Source organism: Muscardinus avellanarius (assembly GCF_963383645.1).
Source record: "Muscardinus avellanarius genome assembly, chromosome: 4".
NCBI classification, from domain to species: domain Eukaryota; kingdom Metazoa; phylum Chordata; class Mammalia; order Rodentia; family Gliridae; genus Muscardinus; species Muscardinus avellanarius.
Genome location: NC_137789.1, coordinates 126,282,023 through 126,301,336, shown reverse-complemented (window position 1 = coordinate 126,301,336; position 19,314 = coordinate 126,282,023). Strand labels below are relative to the sequence as shown.

The following is a 19,314-nucleotide window of genomic DNA, read 5'->3' as shown; positions in this document are numbered from 1 at the left end:
CCAACCTTCATGTTTCACAAAATTTAACTCAAGGTAGATCACAGACTTATATGTAAAACACAAAACTCTTAAAATCTAGAAGACAACAGAGGAGATAAATCTAGATAACCTTGGTTTTTTAAATCACCCCAAAGCAAAATCATGGGGAAGGGGAGGTGCTGAACGTCATTTAAATTAAAAACTGTTTGTAAAGGCACTATTAAGAAAATGGAAAAAAATGGGAGAAAATTTTTCAAAACTCCTATCTGATAAAAAAAAAACATGTATTCAAATATACTAGGAATACTTTAAGCCTAGCATGATGGCATATACTTGTAATTCCAGTACTAGGGAGGCTAAGAGAGGAGGATCACAGGTTCATGGCCGGCCTCTGCAACTTAGTGAAACCCTGTACCAAATAAAAAAATAGTATAGCTCAGAGGTAAAATGCCCCTGGGTTCAATCCGTAGTATCACACACACACACACACACACACACACACACACACACACACACACACACACTGATCAAATTAAAAGTAAGCAAAAGATTTGGACAAATTCACAGATGATATACCAGTATGATCCGGCAATTGCATCACTAGGTGTTTACTCAAATGAATTAAAAACTTAGGTCCACAAAAACCTGTACATGGATGTTTACAGAAGCTTTATTCATAACTGCCTCAAATTTGGAACAACCAAGATCCTCTTCAATGGGAAAAGGATAAACACTGTGGTACATCCATAAGATGCAATATTTTTCAGTGACAAAATGAGTTATCAAGCCACAAAACGATATGGACGAGTCTTAAATGAATACTTTGAGTGCAAACATCCTATATATGATTCCAACTAAATAACATTTTGGAAAATGTCAAAACTATAGAAACAAAAAAGGTCAGTGACTGACAGGGATATGTGAGACCGGGTGGGAAGATGGAGCAGAGGAGTTTTCAGGTGGTAAAACAGTTCCGTACAATACTGTAATGGTGGATACACGTCATTACAAATCTGTCAAAGTCCAAAGACCTATACAACATTAGGGTGAATCCTATGTAAACTATGGACTTTGGTTAATAATAATGTGCCAGTGTTGACTTATGAATTATAAGAAATGTACCACACTAATGCCAGATTTGGTAATAATAAGGAAATTGTACATGAGAGAAAGAGAAGAGCACTTGGGAATTCTGTACTTTCTAAGCATTTCTGTAATCCTAAAACTGCTCTAAAGAAATAAACTCTATTAATTAAAAAATAAACAGGTGTGATGGAACACACCTGTAATCCCAGCTGCTTAGCTAAAGCAGAAGGATCTCAAGTTCAAGGCCAGCCTAGGAACAAACATTTTCCTATAAAAAGATTTGTAACATTTCATATCAATCTAATTCAGAATATCCAAACTTGAAACACCCCAAATAGCTGCCAACTGGCTAACAGAGAAACAAATTTTTAGAACTGAATACTACTCAGCAATGAAAAGAAGCAAACTGCAGCAACAGGTGAATCTCAAAAATATTATCTGGAGTGAACATGATTCCATTTACATCATTTCTAAAGACACATTAAACTATTCTATGATGACAGAAAGTGGCTGTTCCTAAAGTACAGAGAATTTTTTGGGAAGGGAAATGAGGGAATTTTATGGGAGTGACAGAGGTATTCTATATCTTTGTGTGTGGGGGGGGGTACTAGGGGTGGAACCCAGAGGCTTTCTACTTCCGGGCTATACTCTCAGACCTATTTTATACTTTATTTGGAAACAGGGTCTCACTAAGTTGCTGAGAACCTCACTACGTAGCTGAGGCTGGCTTCGAACCCATGTGATCCTCCTGTCTCAGCCTCCCAAGTGCTGGAATTACAAGCGTGAGCCACCACACCCGGTTCTCTATATCTTGTTTCAGAGGGCAGTGACTAGGAGGAATTATGAAGAAAACTTTTCAGGTTATAACAACATTTAACATCTTGATCTTGGTGGTTATACAGGTATGCTTAAATATTAAAAAACAGACATGATCTGTTTGTTTTTATTTATGTTATACTAAAAGCCAACTGAAAAATCTGAGCACACTTTTTTAAAAATAAAAACTTCATACAAATAGAAAAAAATATTTTACAACACATTTGATAGAAAAGGAGCCAATCTTCAAAATACACAAAGATTTGTAAGCCTACCTCCGACCCGTGAAAGGGAAAGACAAAAGGCAGGAGCTGTTTCCTCTGGGAAATCTGATCAGCCCCAGAAAAAAAAGACCTGAAAATACTAATTAACATCAGACTCTTCTCAGCTAAAGACCCTGGCCAAATAATCTTAAAGTAAAAATTTACTCATGATCAAATCCTACCCATGCACCCAGAGCTTCCAATCACCATATTACATTCACCACTCTGGAAAATGAACTGTCAGCCATGGAATTACCAGACATCTGAGAAAACTTTAGCAAGAAAAAAATAATAAATAACAAATGAGAAAAAATTAGAGGAAACATTATGCAATGAGAATATATATCTAAAATCTCAGAGAGCTGAGAGAAGACACAAAAACAACAAATCAAGAATAGGCTACCTGAAAAAGATGGAGATCAAAAAAGAACTCCTGCCGGGCGTGGTGGCGCACGCTTGTAATCCCTGCGCTTGGGAGGCGGAGACAGGAGGATGGCGCAGGTTCGAAGCCAGCCGTGCTGGCTTAGGAGACCCTGTTTCCAAATAAAATACAAAATAGGTCTGGGAGTGTAGCCCTGAGGTAGAAGGGTTCCATCTCCAGTAACACACACACACACACACACACACACACACACACACACACATACACACACACACACACACACACGAACTCCTAAAAATTAAAAACTAAAGAGTAGAAATGAAAAAAAAAATGTACCACATTTGGGAGATAATGATAAAGTGGTCTCACAGAAAGCAGAATAAGAAAACAAAGAAGAGCTATGAAAAGAAGACACTCAGTCTAGAAAACTGAATATTTAATACCTGACCTGTTCTAGAGAATTCAGAAAATAGAAGGAAAAATAATTCAAAAAAATTTCCTAGCATTTAAGGACATTATCAGATGAAAGAGAAGTTTCCATGTTAAAAGGAGGCTCCCCAAGTACCCAACACAATACGAGTAAAAAGACCTATACCAAAGCATATAAGGGAATTACAGAACACAGAGGGGAAGAAAAAAGAAAAAAGATCTGTGCTAGGGATGTAGCTTGATGATAGCGCACCTGCCCACCATGTGCCGGGCCTACGTTTAATCTCTAACATCAGGAGGAAAAGAGAAAAGGTAGATCACAAATGAAGGAGCAGTCAGAATGACTTCAGACTTCATGCCTCTCAGTGGCAATCCTGGGACGCAGAGGGCAGGAGGGATGGAGGGAGGGAGCAGATGTGAACGTGAGAGAGAGAGAGAGAGAGAGAGAGAGAGAGAGAGAGAGAGAGAGAGAGAGAGAGAGAGAGAGAGAGAGAGCACGTGTGTGCGCATGCGCACACATGCACAAATGCATGTGTAACCAGCCCGCCTTGCGTGGACACCGTTTCTAAGTATTATTACTGACTCAAGGGAGCCAAGGCACCCTAGAGCATTGCTGTTGCCAGGCTGAGAGCAAGGAAAATGCTGAGTGTGCAACGTGCTACTGTAGGTAGGCAAGGACATACACGGTGGCAAATGAGACGCAGAGACCGGCTGAAGAGGCTTCCCTGGTCACATCTGGAAAAGGCTGTGCATCAGCTGAAGAGTGGAAATAAAGTACGATGCACTCATTTTTAAAAATCCATGGTTTCATAGCAATAATGAAAAAAAAAGGAAAGGAAGATACAAAGGAAAACCCTTTCTACATATTAAAAAGGCTAGGTAATAAGTGTTAGAGGAATGACAGCATGTCTCAAAGCCACTACTTTATAATTCCAATATAATATGTGATTAAAACAAGAATCTTAAAACCACTGGATGAAAGGTTATTAGGGAACAGATCTCAAAGCATCATTTCACAGGTTCGTTATTTAATTGCAAAGAGGAAAAATGTGCCTTTTCAAAGATCTTGTGGTCATCTCCTTAACCAAATGGTCAAATTTAGCATAACCTAGAAATAATCTGACCTGCATTGACGTCATAGGATGAGAGGTACAGAACATCACGTAAGGCATGTTCTCACCAAAAACCTTTATCATGGATCTAATCAAGCGGAAACAAGACAAATCCAAAATGCCCTGGTCTGGAAAAACTAGCCTCTTCCTTTTCCTTCTTTCTTCCTATCTTTCTTTCTTTCTTTTTTTTCAGAAAAAAAGACAAGCAAAAGGACTGTTCTATATTAAAAGGGAAGAAAAATAGCCCAGCATAGTGGTATATACCTGTAATCCCAGTATTTGAGACTGAGAGAGGAGGAACACAGGTTTGACCCTCAGTATCTGAGCAAGACCCTGTTTCCAAATAAAAAATAAAATGGCTGTGGGTGTAGCCTGGAGGCAGAGCTCTCCTGGGTTCAATTCTCTGTACATACACACACATACCAACCAATGTTTTCAGCAAGTAAAAGATAGACATTGGGAGGCAACTGGGAAAATCTGAATATAATTAATAGATTACATTACTGAAAAACAGATTAGTGCCCTAACCTGGAAAGTAATAAGGTAATAATACATTATTTGAAGACATAAATGTAAATATCAAAATAATCAGTTAATAAAGGTAAGTTTTTGTCCCTGTGAAGGAGGAATGGCAAGTATTATTTGAATCACTGAAATAATGAAGATATATAACAACAGAAAAAAGGAAATATATCAAAAGTATATATATGTATATATATTAGAGAAAATAAGACTATATGTTGGCTCGTTTATTAATAAGGAAAAAAATAATTCCACTAGTCGATACCAACTGGTAAAGAAGCCTAATGAAATTCAAAGCACAGCACTACAAAACAGGACATGCAAAACATTTAGTGTGTGTGTGTGTGTGTGTGTGTGTGTGTGTGTGTGTGTGTGTGTGGTGGTGCTGGGGATAGAACCCAGGGGTGATCTACTTCTAAGCTATACCCCCGGTCCTATTTTATATTTTATTTGGAAACAGAGTTTCACTAAGTTGCTGAGAGCCTCACTAAACTACTGAGGCTGTCCTTGAACCTGTGATCCTCCTGTCTCAGCCTAACAAGTCCTGAGATTACAGACATGCGCCGCTACACCTGGCTATTCACAATTTCTTAACTATAGATTTTTATATAATGCACTGTGGTAACTAAGTAATTATTAATAAAACAAAAAATCATTATTTTCCTAGTCCAAATGTGCCTTGTTTATTCTGGCTTTCCTCTACTGCCCAGACCGTCAAAATGTAACGCCCCACACTCTGCTTCCACTCCACATCAGTACGTAGTTGTCTGCAGTGCTAGTATGCTGGTGAGTTAATAAGAATTTTGTCACTCCTGTTTAGTTGTCTACTTATTCTGTATCAATATAGTCATTCTTTGATATCACTTATAATAAAAGCATGCATAAATAAATGGCTATGATTTGTTTTCCTGGATGATAATCAAATGGCATAAGCAGAAGTCAGTGTGAAAGACAAAGCAAATCCACATAACTGACTATAACATATTAAGGTTATTAATGCCTCCAGTAGTAGAAAAAAATCTTACTTAAAACAATGGGAAAGAAACCAACTCACCTTTTTGCACTCATCTGTTCTTTGAGTTTACTGTACATTTCCAGCACTGCATTAAAAAATATGATATTTTAGCTTTCAAAATATTTTGAGAGACATTAAAGTAATTAAAGCAGACAAGAACATATTACAATTCATTTCTGTCTTCACTACATTTGAGTTAGACTGTTATTTTCAAATAAAATATTATATGCCTCAAATAAATCACAAGTTAATTTCCATATGTTAAGCATTATATATATGTATGTATTATATCCTGGAACACGTGTATATGCTGATACCTATTATTGAGACATTAATCTAGTAACAATGATCCCATTCAGAAATTTTTAATATTAAAAAATTAATTTCCAATATTTCTTCTCTAAAGTAGAACTAGAGGTTTGAACTTTAATTATTTGAGAGAAAACTAAGTGACAGTGAAATTCATTGATTTTGACTGAACATACCAAATAAAATAACACAATTGTATTATAATTAACTATATATAAAAACTTACACCAATCTACAAAGAAAAAAAATCAAATGCTTATAGCAAAGAGTAAGTTATAATAAAGGTTAAAAAATACAGCAAAGCATCTTTATGCATTTTGTTCTTTCTGTGAAGGCAGCAAATAAAATTGCCATTAAGTTTAAGCAAAATAACATACTGTCATCAAAAAGGTCTTACTGCAACTATGTAAATTACCAAATAACCTTAGTAGAATTTCAAAGTACACAGCAAGTGAGTAAATTATTATTGGCTTATCAAACCAACTTGCACTTCCTAAACCAGAATGAGATGTTTTTTCTAGGTTTTCTCAAGTCATGTGCTATTACCAAGGGTCTCAAAGTTCACAATTGTTTATTTGTCTGAAAGCCCCCAGACCACAATGGTGGCTACAGTGAGCCAGCCCTAACCCTGTGGCCTCACACAACCCTCTGCGTATCTCTATCTCAGTCCCTGGATGGTAAAGTATTATTTATCATATCTTCCAACCAAACCATTAGAATAAACATACAACCTAGAACAGATCCTGCTGCCACAAGAATAAACTTTTCTTGAGGTCTCCTGCTTTATCTCAGTAATTCATATTAATTTCACATCTACCTTATTATTTCCATCTTGCTTCCATAAAAATTATGTTTTTCTCAAAAACAACTAAATAAACTAATATACCAGGAAAATAAACTGCTTATACTATGAATATTTATATCCTCTCTTACCCCTCCAAATCCAAGGGGTATTTTGGCAATTGTACTGTAATTGATTGTCTTCATTCATATTAGAGTACAGAATACTTCAAAAGGTGGAACTGCATCATTTTCAACTTCACAGATCTAATACATATACCATAATGCCTGACACACAAAAACATTATGAAAGAAACAGGGATGGACAGAGGAAAGGAGGTAGTTCTGGATACGGCTATTAAGAACACGACGTTTACATTAAATACGAGTTGCTATCCAGCCTTGAAAGCAAAGACATTAGCAATAATAAAACTCAACCTCTGCTAGGTGTGGCGGCGCATGTCTGTAATCCCAGCACTGGGGTGGCTGGGACAGAAGGATTGTGGGTTTGAAACCATCCTCAGCAACTTAGCAAGATTCTCAGCAATCTAGTGAGACCCTGTTTCAAAATTTAAAAAAAATTTAAAAGGTCTGACTGAGGGTGTAGCTCTGAGGTTGAATGCCCTGGGACCAATCCCCAATAACACACACACACACACACACACACACACACACACACACACACATACCTTAATACCTCTTTATCCATCTCTTTCTCCTCCCCCCTCTCCTATTTCAAATAGTTCACTAGAAGAATAAGCAGAGTTCAGCTTTTTATCATTCCATTAGTACCCAATTTTTAGTTTTATTATCTAAAATAATAAGGGACAAAACATTAAGAATCTCTGTAATTAATAATGTATCTGATAGTGGCAAAAAGATATCAGTAAACACCAACATAGGTTAAGTTGGTTTCTCAACCCTAACACTTAATAACCTAGTATAATGAACAAGAATTTTATTTATTAAAAGTTAATGGGCAAATATCTGTTCCAAAGATTAAACTGAATATAACCTTTATTGTTTCTAAGAAAAGAAAAGCTATTCCCATAAGTAAGAAAATGATAACATAACTTCATTAGCCAATAAAATCTATAGACAGTTTTAATAATATAATTTGTATTCCAAGTTAAATTTACCTCATTTAATATTATATAAAACATTCTATTCTCCTGTATATGGAGGTTTAGTTTCCTTCTTCAAAAAAAAAATAATCAAATGGGAAACTGCGACAAATTTACCTTATATATTAATAGAAAATGACATCTACCTGCTTTCTTTTGTCTGAGCAGGATGCATTCAACTTAAAGCATATTACGTCCAGATGAAGAAAATACTGGTTAGTTTCTTCAAAATTTATGTTATGTCCCAGTAATATCTGAGCCTTAACAGAGAGACCAGAAACTCTTTCCAAAATATAGAAAGAAAAGGCAAAAAGGGAAAAGACCTAGCACTTTGATGTTTTCTTACCTTTTCAGCAACACGAGATTGTCCGCAAAGCAAAACCAACCTGTTTTCAAGTGACAAACATAAAGCAATGGAAAACCAGAGGTAAATAAAAAATTAGGCAAATTAGGCAAAGATGATATGTTTAATCAAAAGGCACTCTCCCCATGGGAAAGTATTCTGAGGAGAGAGAGAGAGAGAGAGAGAGAGAGAGAGAGAGAGAGAGAGAGAGAGAGTTAGAGTTGTAAGAAAAAATGGGCTGGGTAGGTAGGGGCAGGAAGGGATGGATGGCAAACTAGGCAGAGAAGATATGAAAGGTAGAAGTTGTTCTAGGAGACTGATGTGGCAGATAATAAAACAAGGAAGGGACTTAGAAAATGTAAAAAATCATGGAAATTTAGAAAATAGAGTGAACAGAAAAGGTAATCATGGGCTTTGTTAGGAGGCATCACTGGACAATCTGTAATTCCCATACTAAAAAGTGGCTATATACTATTATTAAATTATCATTTTACCAAGGCAAATACTATATTAGACACAAATCTAGCTCACCTGGCAGGCATAACTGCAATTTTTCTATTACAGTTGTGATGTTCCTCTGCTGAATTCTACATCGAATAATGTTTTCTGTTTGAACTATCACCTTAGAAAAAAGAATATTCATATTTTTAAACAAACAATAAAATAACATCCTCATTCTCATACTACACACACACACACACACACACACACACACACACACACAATGTATCATTTACCTCTTTTCCAGCATCTTGAAACCTTCGGTTGGTATCAGTAACTTGTACCTTAAAAATAATTTCACCTTAGTTAGACAAATATGCATAAAACTGCCCTGATGTAACTGCTCACCCTTGTAATCAGATCATGCTTCATGAGAAGCTTGGAACAAAGAAATGCAAATTCAAATTAACTCTACAGCTTGAACTTGAACTTTTGATTGAAAAGGGCTTTTGTTAACTTCAATTACTTATGACAGTTCTTTTTAACAGATTCTGTGGCAAACTTCTCAAATTTACTCAGGATTTTTGAACTTTACTTGCCTCTCCAAGTCTGTCAAACAATTCAAATCACTGACCCAATTGACCACTGGTCCCTTTTTGATAACTTCAATGAGGTCTATATGCCATTCACTGTCTGTAGGAAATGGTGATTGCATTTTATGGTAATTAAACATTCATACTTTGCTGAATGCAAACACTGGGTGGTTGATTAACATCAAACACGGAAATTTCAATCCATAGCAACATTTTAATGCTGCAGGTGCAGGCAGAGCTCAACCTCAAATTTTCCCACATATTAAGTGACTCATTAGGTCATCATAGTAAGGAAGCACATTCTGGTTTATTAAAAATCTCATTAATTTCTGAACAAAGATGTTCAGTGACCTCATTGATGCTGCATTTGGTCTCTTGTTATCTGAATATCCTTTATATATAATACATAATAGCTTTCTAATCATAACCTTTGAATTCTGTCTGCTAAGCACTCTAGATGTAAAGAAAGATAAATAGGACAATTCTTATAATTAAATATCTTATATTCTGACTGAGTCAATCCAGATCTCATTTAACAAACAATGTTTTTACTGTATGACAGAAAATATTGAACAGCTTTCTTCAAGAAAATTTTAAGTTGCGGTGAAACTTTTTAAAAAGTTCATGTATATGTTTTTATCAACTCTAAACTTAATTATAATGTATATTGAAATACACAATATATTTTTAAAACTTGCAATATAGTTAAATAATTTTAAAAGCAAAATCATTTTATTGTAAGTTTTTAAACGATTTTGAAGTATAGCTTTTTATCAGTTTTGTACTGTCATTTTAAAAATTCTAAAGAAAACCACTAATAAAAACCTTTCATTGTATGTATGTTTTAAGTTCGTTTCCCTACATGGAAAGAAATCCTATTAAGTCAATGTATTATTTGCTTTACAAAAAGATTACTTCTGCCATTAGCATGATAAGTTTGTTAATAGAGCATAAGGATTATTCCCAAATAAATATACTAATTTACTTCTTGAAAGCATATTTTAAACAGTTCAGTAATTTAGTGAAAAAAAAAGGCAGAAAAATTTTTAACATATTCCCTACCTTCAACTTTTCTGCATCAGTCCTTACTTTAAGGAGCTCTGTAATGGCATCTACAAAACCCTGATGATGAAAATTGCACATTTTTTCAATTTCCTTGTCATGATTGCGGATACAAGCATCTAACTTTTCCATGAACTTCTTGTGCGCATTTGGTTGGTCATCATACACAGACCTGTATGTATGTAAGAAAACTAAAATTAACCTCTCAGTTCATCAAAATTTATTCAAGCCGGGCATGGTGGTGCATGCTTGTAATCCCAGCATTTTGGGAGGCTGAGACAGGAGGACTGTGGCATGTAGACAGCCTCAGCTACTTAGAAAGGCCCTTTGCAACTCAGTGAGACCCTGTTTCAAAATAAATAATAAAAACTAGGGCTGGGGATATAGCTTGGAGGTAGAATGCCCCTGGGTTCCATCCCCAGTATCGGGGAAAAAAAGTATTCTTTACTAAGTCCAATCTTGTAATAACTGTAAATCAAGTCTCTGAACAAATAAATGGGTTGGACAGTATGGCTTCCAATAGAAATAATGTAAAAAATACTTCTTTTTGAACATGTTAATATTTTAAAAGTCTCTAAATATATTTATTGGTATCCCAAATTAAAAGTCTGAGGTTTAGGAAATATAGGCCAATTACAAGTCGTTAGCATACTTAGGCTCAAAAAAGAAAGAGAATGAATAAATGAATTAGAAAGTAATGAACAAACATATGGTATTATCTACAGCACTTACTATGTGTCAGGCCATGTTCTAAGTGCACTATATAGTAACTCTTTAATTCTTACAATAAGCCTATGAAGTAGGTATTGTTATTGCTCTTGATTTACAGATGTGTAGAAGATGACATAACTGCCCAAACTTCTACAATTTTAAGTGATAGCTGGGATATGAATCCTGACAGTCTTGGTCCAGAGTTCATATTCTCAAGTACAGGTCATATTATGGTCACTACAATGTTCTCCAAACATGGCGCACACATGCCTACCATATCTCAGGCCATACTACGTCTACACAGAAAACAGCCTCCCCGCCATTCACCATGCAGGAAAGGACTACCTTGCTCCTGGTTCCTGGGATCGATGCCTTTAGAAGGCCCTGCCTATTAAGTATCTGTTTACTTGGAGGCCTTAACAAGTATGGTTTATGGTACAGGCTTTGGTCTTTAAGCTTTTCAGAGGCTGAAGTCTAACCAACGTGTGGCCCTAGTGCAATACGGTAACAGTTCAGTGGAATGGAACAGACAGCCCAGAAAAAGACCCACATTGAAAGAGTTAATTGCGTTTTTTGTTTGTTTTTGTTTTGCAGTTCTAGAGATTGAACCCAAGGCCTCAGGCATGCTAAGCAAGCGCTCTACCACTGAGCTGCATACCCAGCCCAAGTTTGCTATATTTCAACAAAGGACCAAAGTAATACAATGGAGAAGAGCTATACTTTTCAACAAATGGTGGGGGAGCAACTGGAAAAATAAAAAGAATCTAGACACAGACCTTACACTTTTTACAAAAATTAACTCTCAATGGATCACAAACTTAAGTGTAAAATTGATAACTAAAAAACTCCTATAAGATAACATCGGAGAAAATCTGGATGACTTTGGGCTTGGCAATGACTTTTTAGATGCAACACCAAAGGTACAATTCATGAAATAAAGAATTGATAAACTGGACACCATTAAAATAAAAAATTAAAAAATCCACTATGTGAAAGACAAAGAACAAAAGCATAAAATGAGGAGCTAGAGATTGAGGGAAAATATTTTTTGGTAGTAGGATTGAACCTAGGAATATTCTATCCCTGAGCTATACCCCCAGCTCTTTTTTTTTTAATTTTGAAACAGGGTTTTGTTAAATTGCTGAGGGTCTCACTAATAAGTTGCTGAGGCCTCTTGTCTCAGCCTCCCAAGTACTGGATCTACAGGCCTTGCTTATCTGGTTCTTAAAAATACCATTTACTAGGAAGTTGGCATGTAATTCAGTGGTAGAATATTTGCCAAGCATGCATAAGACCCTGGATTCCATCCTAGCACTGTAGAAAGAAAGAAAAAAAAATTTTTCCAGAACATACCAAAGAAGTGGCTGCTGGTGCTACTGCAACTGCCTTTTTTCTATTAGTTGTCACATGTAGGGAAAAATCTAGAATACTCTACTACTGAATCCTTCCAAAGGAGGGTCTGATTCTCTTTTTGAATACAAGTGCAATATTGTTATCCTTTTTAAAAGTATAATAAATATATATTATATATTTTACTTTAGTATATATTTATATATGTATTATAAAATATAACATATTTTATATTTTTTATTTAAATGTATTTTAAAGTATAATAAATAAATAATTCTTTCCCAGAGGTCTGTTTCATGTTTTCTGAGAACTTTTTAGAAAGTTCTAAGTATGGCTTTCCAATTTATTCTCCACTATTTTAAAAACAAAACTACTGTTTTATCAGTAATTCAGGATTCTTCCAGTGCATCTATTATGGTATCACAAGTAAACTCTTTTTCCATTGATGTTACAGTATAGATAAAAACATAACCAGAAATATGTAACACCCACCCTCCATTAATAGAAAACCAAAGCCTGGAATGGGTGACCTATTTATATTCCATGCCTTCTACTGTTAAAGGGAACCATAAATCCCAATGAAAGAAATAAACATTTTATTAAGAAATCACACGGGTTGAACATTCCTACTTTAAAGCCTAAAATCTAAAGTGCTCCAAAATATTAAACTTTTTGGGCATCAAGTGAAAAATCCCACAACCATGAAACTTTGCATCATACACAAAATTACTAAAAATACTGTTTAAAATTACCTGCAGATAAAGTGTGCATGAAACAAATGAATCCAGTATTTACATTTGATTTCCATCCCCCAAATCCAAAAGACTCTTAGAGCAGAAACACTTCTGGTTCCAAACAATTCAGAAAAGGGACACTCGACCTGTACTATAAATGTGGGAAGAGTAGGCCACCATCTACCTAGTACCAAGTCTCTGACCCTTGACAGCCATTCGCTATTCCAGACCAGAGCACAAACTGTACGCCACACTTAGACATCTAGTCGTCACTACAATGCAGATCGGCACACAGCGTGCACAGAAAAGTCATCAAACAGAGAAAGGTTCTAAACCACAGGAATAAGTTGCATTTAAACAAAGTATTGAACTAGCAGGCAAGTGCCAGACTCCAAAATCCATCAAATAATAGAACACTGGCCTAAGTAAGAATGTAGGAAGTTCCTAGATACAGCTGTCTCATCTTAATGGACACAGTACAAACCTGTGTTTTAATGCTGCATTGCCGTGAATGGCCACCACAGGCTTGGCAAATGATAGGAATAACAGACACTAGCGCAACTAACTAAATAAATGTCAGCAACTTGCACTCAAAATGAAATCAATCACCACACAAAGTTAACTTAGTCCTCATACCAGTGAGGAGTAAGAGTAAAAACAACTCGTCTAGAATGTAGTTAGCACAGCCAACATTAAGCACTGGCTGGGTCGAGCAGCAGGGAAGGAGAAAGCATGGGCAAGCATCAGAGCACTGGAGAGAGGGGAAAGCAGAGAGAAGGCTGAGCCCTGTGACTTCCTGACACACTGTGCAAAGCAGAATTGTGGACCCTTCTTCTGATGTGATCCCTGTTTAATTACAGAGATAATTTGCAGGATGGTGGATGGAGAATATGGAGAGACGCTGAGAGGATGTGCTCTCCCGGTAACTAACTCCCCACGTGACTACCTGGCCACGGAGTCACGGCCGCCATGACTGCCGCTTCTGACTTGATGATAAAAGTAACACTGACAACCAAGTACTTACGTATTCAGTGCTTTACACACATCTCTAAATACTCCCCTCAGCTTTCTGGCATAGATTCTGTTCGCATCCCAATTTACAAACATAGTTTGGGAAGATTACGACGTTAAATCCCAAATCCCATAAAAACAGAGCCAAGTTTTAACTCCCTAGGCCGACCTGACTCCGAAGCCAGTGCTCTTACCTATTATGTCACGTACACTCCAGGCAGTAATGGGGCTAAGCGGCACGGAATGAGAAAGGAAGACCAGCACGGCCACCCGACGGATCGCCTTTGAAGATCGGCAATTGAGACTGACTCAAGAGGGAATCCCTGATGTGAACTGTTGAACCCATCAGGTGAAATCAACCATGGACAAGAAAAAGGGATGGGAACGGAGGCAGAGCTAACTGTCACCAGTGTTAAATTACAAATGCAACGCAACGAGGAGGAGCAGAATATGAGATCGAGGACACTGGGGTACCATATCTGTCTGACCTCCGCTGAAGGAATTCTGGAAAAACTACTTGGTCTCTTTTCTTTTTGTCTTTGAATGATCATCATTATTCTTTGAAATTATGACTTGCAGGACATGGGAAAAAATTCTGTTAGTATTATTCACTCTTTGAACCCTAAGGCTGTTAAGTTACATTTACCTAAAATATTAATGTTCCAGATACACTATCATTCTAAATATTTTAAAAATACACAATCTAAATAAAAATCTTTTCTTCTTTTAAAATGACCCCAAGAGTTTTATAATGGCTACTGACGAATCTAATCAAGTTTCTATGAATAAGTATGCATATTAAACAGGCAGAACTAGCAACACTGAACATTACATAGTTGGTAAATTTCCATTATCTCACATCCACATACCTTGGCACTCCAAATACAGGTAATGACATCAATATAAGAAAGCTCAGTCATCCCTTCCAAAAGCTTAGCACAATAAAATCTTACTGCTAGCAAAATTTAATGCTATGCAGACAAAAATACAGATGCAAAATCAATTCTAAAAGAAAAGGTAGCCAGGCGTGGTGGCACATACTCGTAATTCCAGCATTTGGGAGGCTGAGACAGGAGGATCATAGTTCGCAGACAGCCTCAGCTACTACTTAGTGAGGCCCATTGCAACTCAGTGAGACCCCGTTTCAAAATAAAGAATAAAAAATAGGTCTGGGGGTGTCGCTCGGAGGTAGGATGCCCCTGGTACTGCAAAAAAGAAAAGAAAAGGTAACTTTAAAATGTCTTGTAAATGAAAAATAAAGATGACTTACACTACACTGAAGATTTTATTTACATATTTTATTTTAGCAACTAGGAATGCATACATTCATATATATGTCTCATTAAACATAGCTGAAGCCGGGCGTGGTGGCACATGCTTGTAATGCCAGCATTCGGGAGGCGGAGACCAGTGAATCTTGGTTCACCAACAGCCTCAGCTACTTAGCAAGGCCCTTCGCAACACAGTGAGACCCTGTTTCAAAAATAAAAAGATTTAAAAAAAAATAGGACCGGACTGGGGGTGTGGCTCAGATGTTAGACCTCTGGATATTTTACTTATTTATTTTTATTTTGAAACAAGGTCTCACTAAGTTGCAGAGGACTTCACTAAATTGAGGAAGCTTGGCCATGAGCATGCAATCTTCCTGCCTCAGCCTCTCAAGTACTGAGATTACAATGCCCCTGGTTCCATCCCCAGTACTGCAAAAAAAAAAAAAAAAAAAAAGTTGAAAATTTTTAAGTATACTTTTTCTATCTTTATCAAATCTTACAAGTTACTACACAGTATTTGGTTGTCTAATATATCAGGCTGATTGTGTGTGGCGGGGGGGTACTGGGACATTGGGACATTCTACCTCTGGGCTACATTCTGAGCCCTACATTATTTATTTTGAAACATGGTCTCACTGAATTGCAGAGGGCCTCACAAACTGCTCTGGCTGGCCTCAAACCTGCAGTCTTCCTGTCTCAGCCTCCCAAATTCTGGGATTACAAGTATGTGTCACCACACCTGGCTAGGCTTATGGAATTTAAATAAGTAATTTATCTTTCACTGATGCTTTTTCTAATTGTGTAGATAGGGCTCCGCCTAGTGGTAATAAAATAACTGTACATTAAAATACTAAAGGATTCACTTAAAATTGAATTAAAACTTTTATCATCAAATAAAATGGATTGACTGAGAAAATGATATTTAAAACAGGTGTTTATTTTGTAAGTAAAATAAATGATTTATTAATCATATTTCACAGTTTTATTTTTCTCTTTCTGATGAAAAATAAAAAGGCTCTTTCAGAATGGGATACCCATAAGCTCCGAGTACAAAGAGAACAGTTACATGGTAGAAAGTTTCTGATATCCAGTGAGAGCCTGCTTTTCTCAAAGTTGTCACAGTTCTCGGTGCCTCTGATGCGAATCTAGGAAACTACTTTGAAATTCATTATTTGTTCCTTACTACTTGTGTTTAGTCAGTTTTTATATTCTTGGCTATGTATATTAAGAATTTAATCCAGCCTTTCAGTGAAGCAGTCTCTTCAATACCAGTCTGCAATCCACTTGAAACCCAGTACCTAGAGCCAGAGGTAGGACCTGGATAACTAATAACTCCAACTCTTTTCAGTACCTTTAGATAAATTTAAAACACCCCAAATTTCAGTAACAACTATGTAATGAACAATGGACTAAATTATCATTCAAAGACAGCAAACAAGTTATTGTTTGGAAAAAGGCCCCTTTTTCATAAAATCATATGATTTGAATTACTTTCTTTTAAACAACAAATAGTAAATCTTTTTTTATATGAGTGGGGGGGGGTTACTGGTGATTGAACCCAGGGACATTCTACCCCTGAGCTACACCTCCGGATATCTTATTTATTTTTATTTTGAAACAAGGTCTCACTAAGTTGCAGAGGACCTCACTAAATTGAGGAAGCTTGGTCGTGAGCATGCAATCTTCCTGCCTCAGCCTCTCAAGTACTGAGACTACAAAGCACGGGCCACCATGCCCAGCTATCTTAAATGAGCTTTCTGAGTTACTCAAAGTAGCCACTCAATCCTAGGAAAAATATATTTCTACTATAGCCACTTAGCAATATAAACTAGCAAGAAAGAAGATGGTCAAAATAAGAACATTAGATCTGATACTTCTAACACTTTTCCAACCATTTTATCAAATAGAGTATGCCTGAATAATTTTCCCATTTCCTTTCTTTCTTTCTTTCTTTCTTTCTTTCTTTCTTTCTTTCTTTCTTTCTTTCTTTCTTTCTTTCTTTCTGGTTGTTTGTTTGTTTGTTTGGTACTGGGGATAGAACCCAGGGGCATTCTACCTCTGAGCTACACCCTACGCCTATTTTTAATTTTTATTTTTGAAGTAGCATCTCACTGAGTTGTGGAGAGCCCCACTGAAGAGTGAGGCTGGCCACGAGACTGAGATCCTTCTGTCTCCACCTCCCAAGTGCTGGGATTACAAGCGTGCACCACCATGTTGGGCTTACTTTTCTTAATACTCTCAGGAACAAATAAATAACTCCAAGTCAGTTACATCCAGATCAGAAAAAGGAAGATCATTCCAACATTTATTAAGCTTTGCATTAAATCATGTACAATAGAATCCACCCTTCCTTTTGTTCTTTCATTTACAGTAACTGAGAATTGCATCTACAGGAATTCTACCTCTCAGCTATACCCACATCCCTTCCTTTTTTTTTTTTTTAACAGTCTCATGAAGTTGCTGAGGACCTCACTACATTGTCAAAGCTGACCTCAAACCTCCAATTCTCCTCTGTCAGCCTCCCAAGCACTGGGGTTACAGGTGCGCACCACTGTGCCCAGTTTACAAGCAATTCTAATACAAATGATAATTGTCCCCTAAATCATTAAAATTTATCTGTACCAAGCCTAATTCATCAAAAAAGCAGGAAAGTAAATGAAGTAGTTTTATAACATAGGTCCAGAATTGTTTTGATACATCTTACATTCAGAAATAGTGTCTATAACCCCTCCTTTGAATTTGACCAGGCTTGTACTACCATGATCAATGGAATATGACAGAAATGATAAATACGATGTGACTTAAAAGATTAGAAAGGCCATGTAACATTCACCTAGACTTCTTTAGAATGCCGTCTACCTCCATATAAGAAATATGACTATTAGAAAAATGGCATGCTAGAAAAGCCACATAGAGACACTCCCAGTGAGAACCACAGCCAAGGCAGCAAGGTCAGTGAGCTACCATGGTGGTTTAGTTCAGCTGAGCCTTCAGATGACTTCAACCCCAGCAAGCAACTGCCAGCAACAATAAACTGAAGACAACCATGCCACAGTTTGGCTCGAAGTGTCCCCCAAAGCCCATGTGTTGGACAGTTGGTCCCAGAGAGGTGAAACTGAGAGGTGGTGGAACTTTTAGGAGACAGGGTCTGGTGGGAGGGCTTCAGGCTGCTCGGGGCGTGTACTTATGAAGACAGCCACACCCCAGCCCTTCCTCCTCTGCTTGCAACTGGGCACGAGGTGAGAGGTGTCTGCCTTGCACAGACCTAAAAGCAACAGGAAAACCATGGACTGGAGCCTCTGAAAATATGAGCCAAAGTAAATCTCTCTTTCTCTTTACATGCTACCTCAGATATTTGTTTTAGCAATGGAAGCTCACTAACACAACCACAGAAGATACCCAACCACAATTTCCCAGCTGAGTCTTTCCTGAATTCCTGATTAAGGGCTTCCAAGTACAATACAAATTATTCAGACATCTGCATAAAATACTTAAAATAACATTAAGTCAAATCCTGTACAGGAATAATTCCCTCTTCCCCTACATTTTTCTTTTGGGCACTAATCCTTTTTGGTATTCTCCTAAACATCTCTTTCCATTCCCAGGATGTCCTTCTCCTACCCTATACTTCTACCATATACCTTAATACTAATCTTTTTCTTTTCCTGTAGGTCTGAGGATGGAACCCAGGAGCATTAGACCTCCAAGCTACACCCCCTGTCCCATTTTTTATTCTTTATTTTGAAACAGGGTCTCACTGAATTGCAAAGGGCTAAGTAGCTAAGGCTGTCCATGAACCACAGTCCTCCTATCTCAGCCTCCCGAATGCTAGGATTACAAGCGTGCGCCACCACACCCAGCTAATAATAATCTTAAACTTCCTTCAAATTTCAGCCCTAGACAGTTCATCCAGGATAAGTTCACGAATAGCCATGATGGATAACGTCCCCATTAGTGTAATTTTCCCAGTTCGTCTACATC

The 19,314-nt window shown here is 37.0% G+C and overlaps 1 protein-coding gene across 2 annotated transcripts in view; it reads right to left on the bottom strand.

Moving 5' to 3' along the window:
* The window catches only part of EXOC6 (exocyst complex component 6), a gene marked incomplete at both ends in the record, with an annotated part of 189,414 nt that overhangs the window by 123,491 nt on the left and 46,609 nt on the right, over positions 1-19,314 (bottom strand). For both annotated transcript variants that reach the window (XM_080693998.1, XM_080693999.1), the window contains 4 exons: positions 5,644-5,689; positions 8,692-8,782; positions 8,898-8,945; positions 10,257-10,428. In XM_080693998.1, the coding sequence (XP_080550124.1) occupies positions 5,644-5,689; positions 8,692-8,782; positions 8,898-8,945; positions 10,257-10,428 (357 nt within the window). The remainder of the gene's footprint in view (positions 1-5,643; positions 5,690-8,691; positions 8,783-8,897; positions 8,946-10,256; positions 10,429-19,314) is intronic.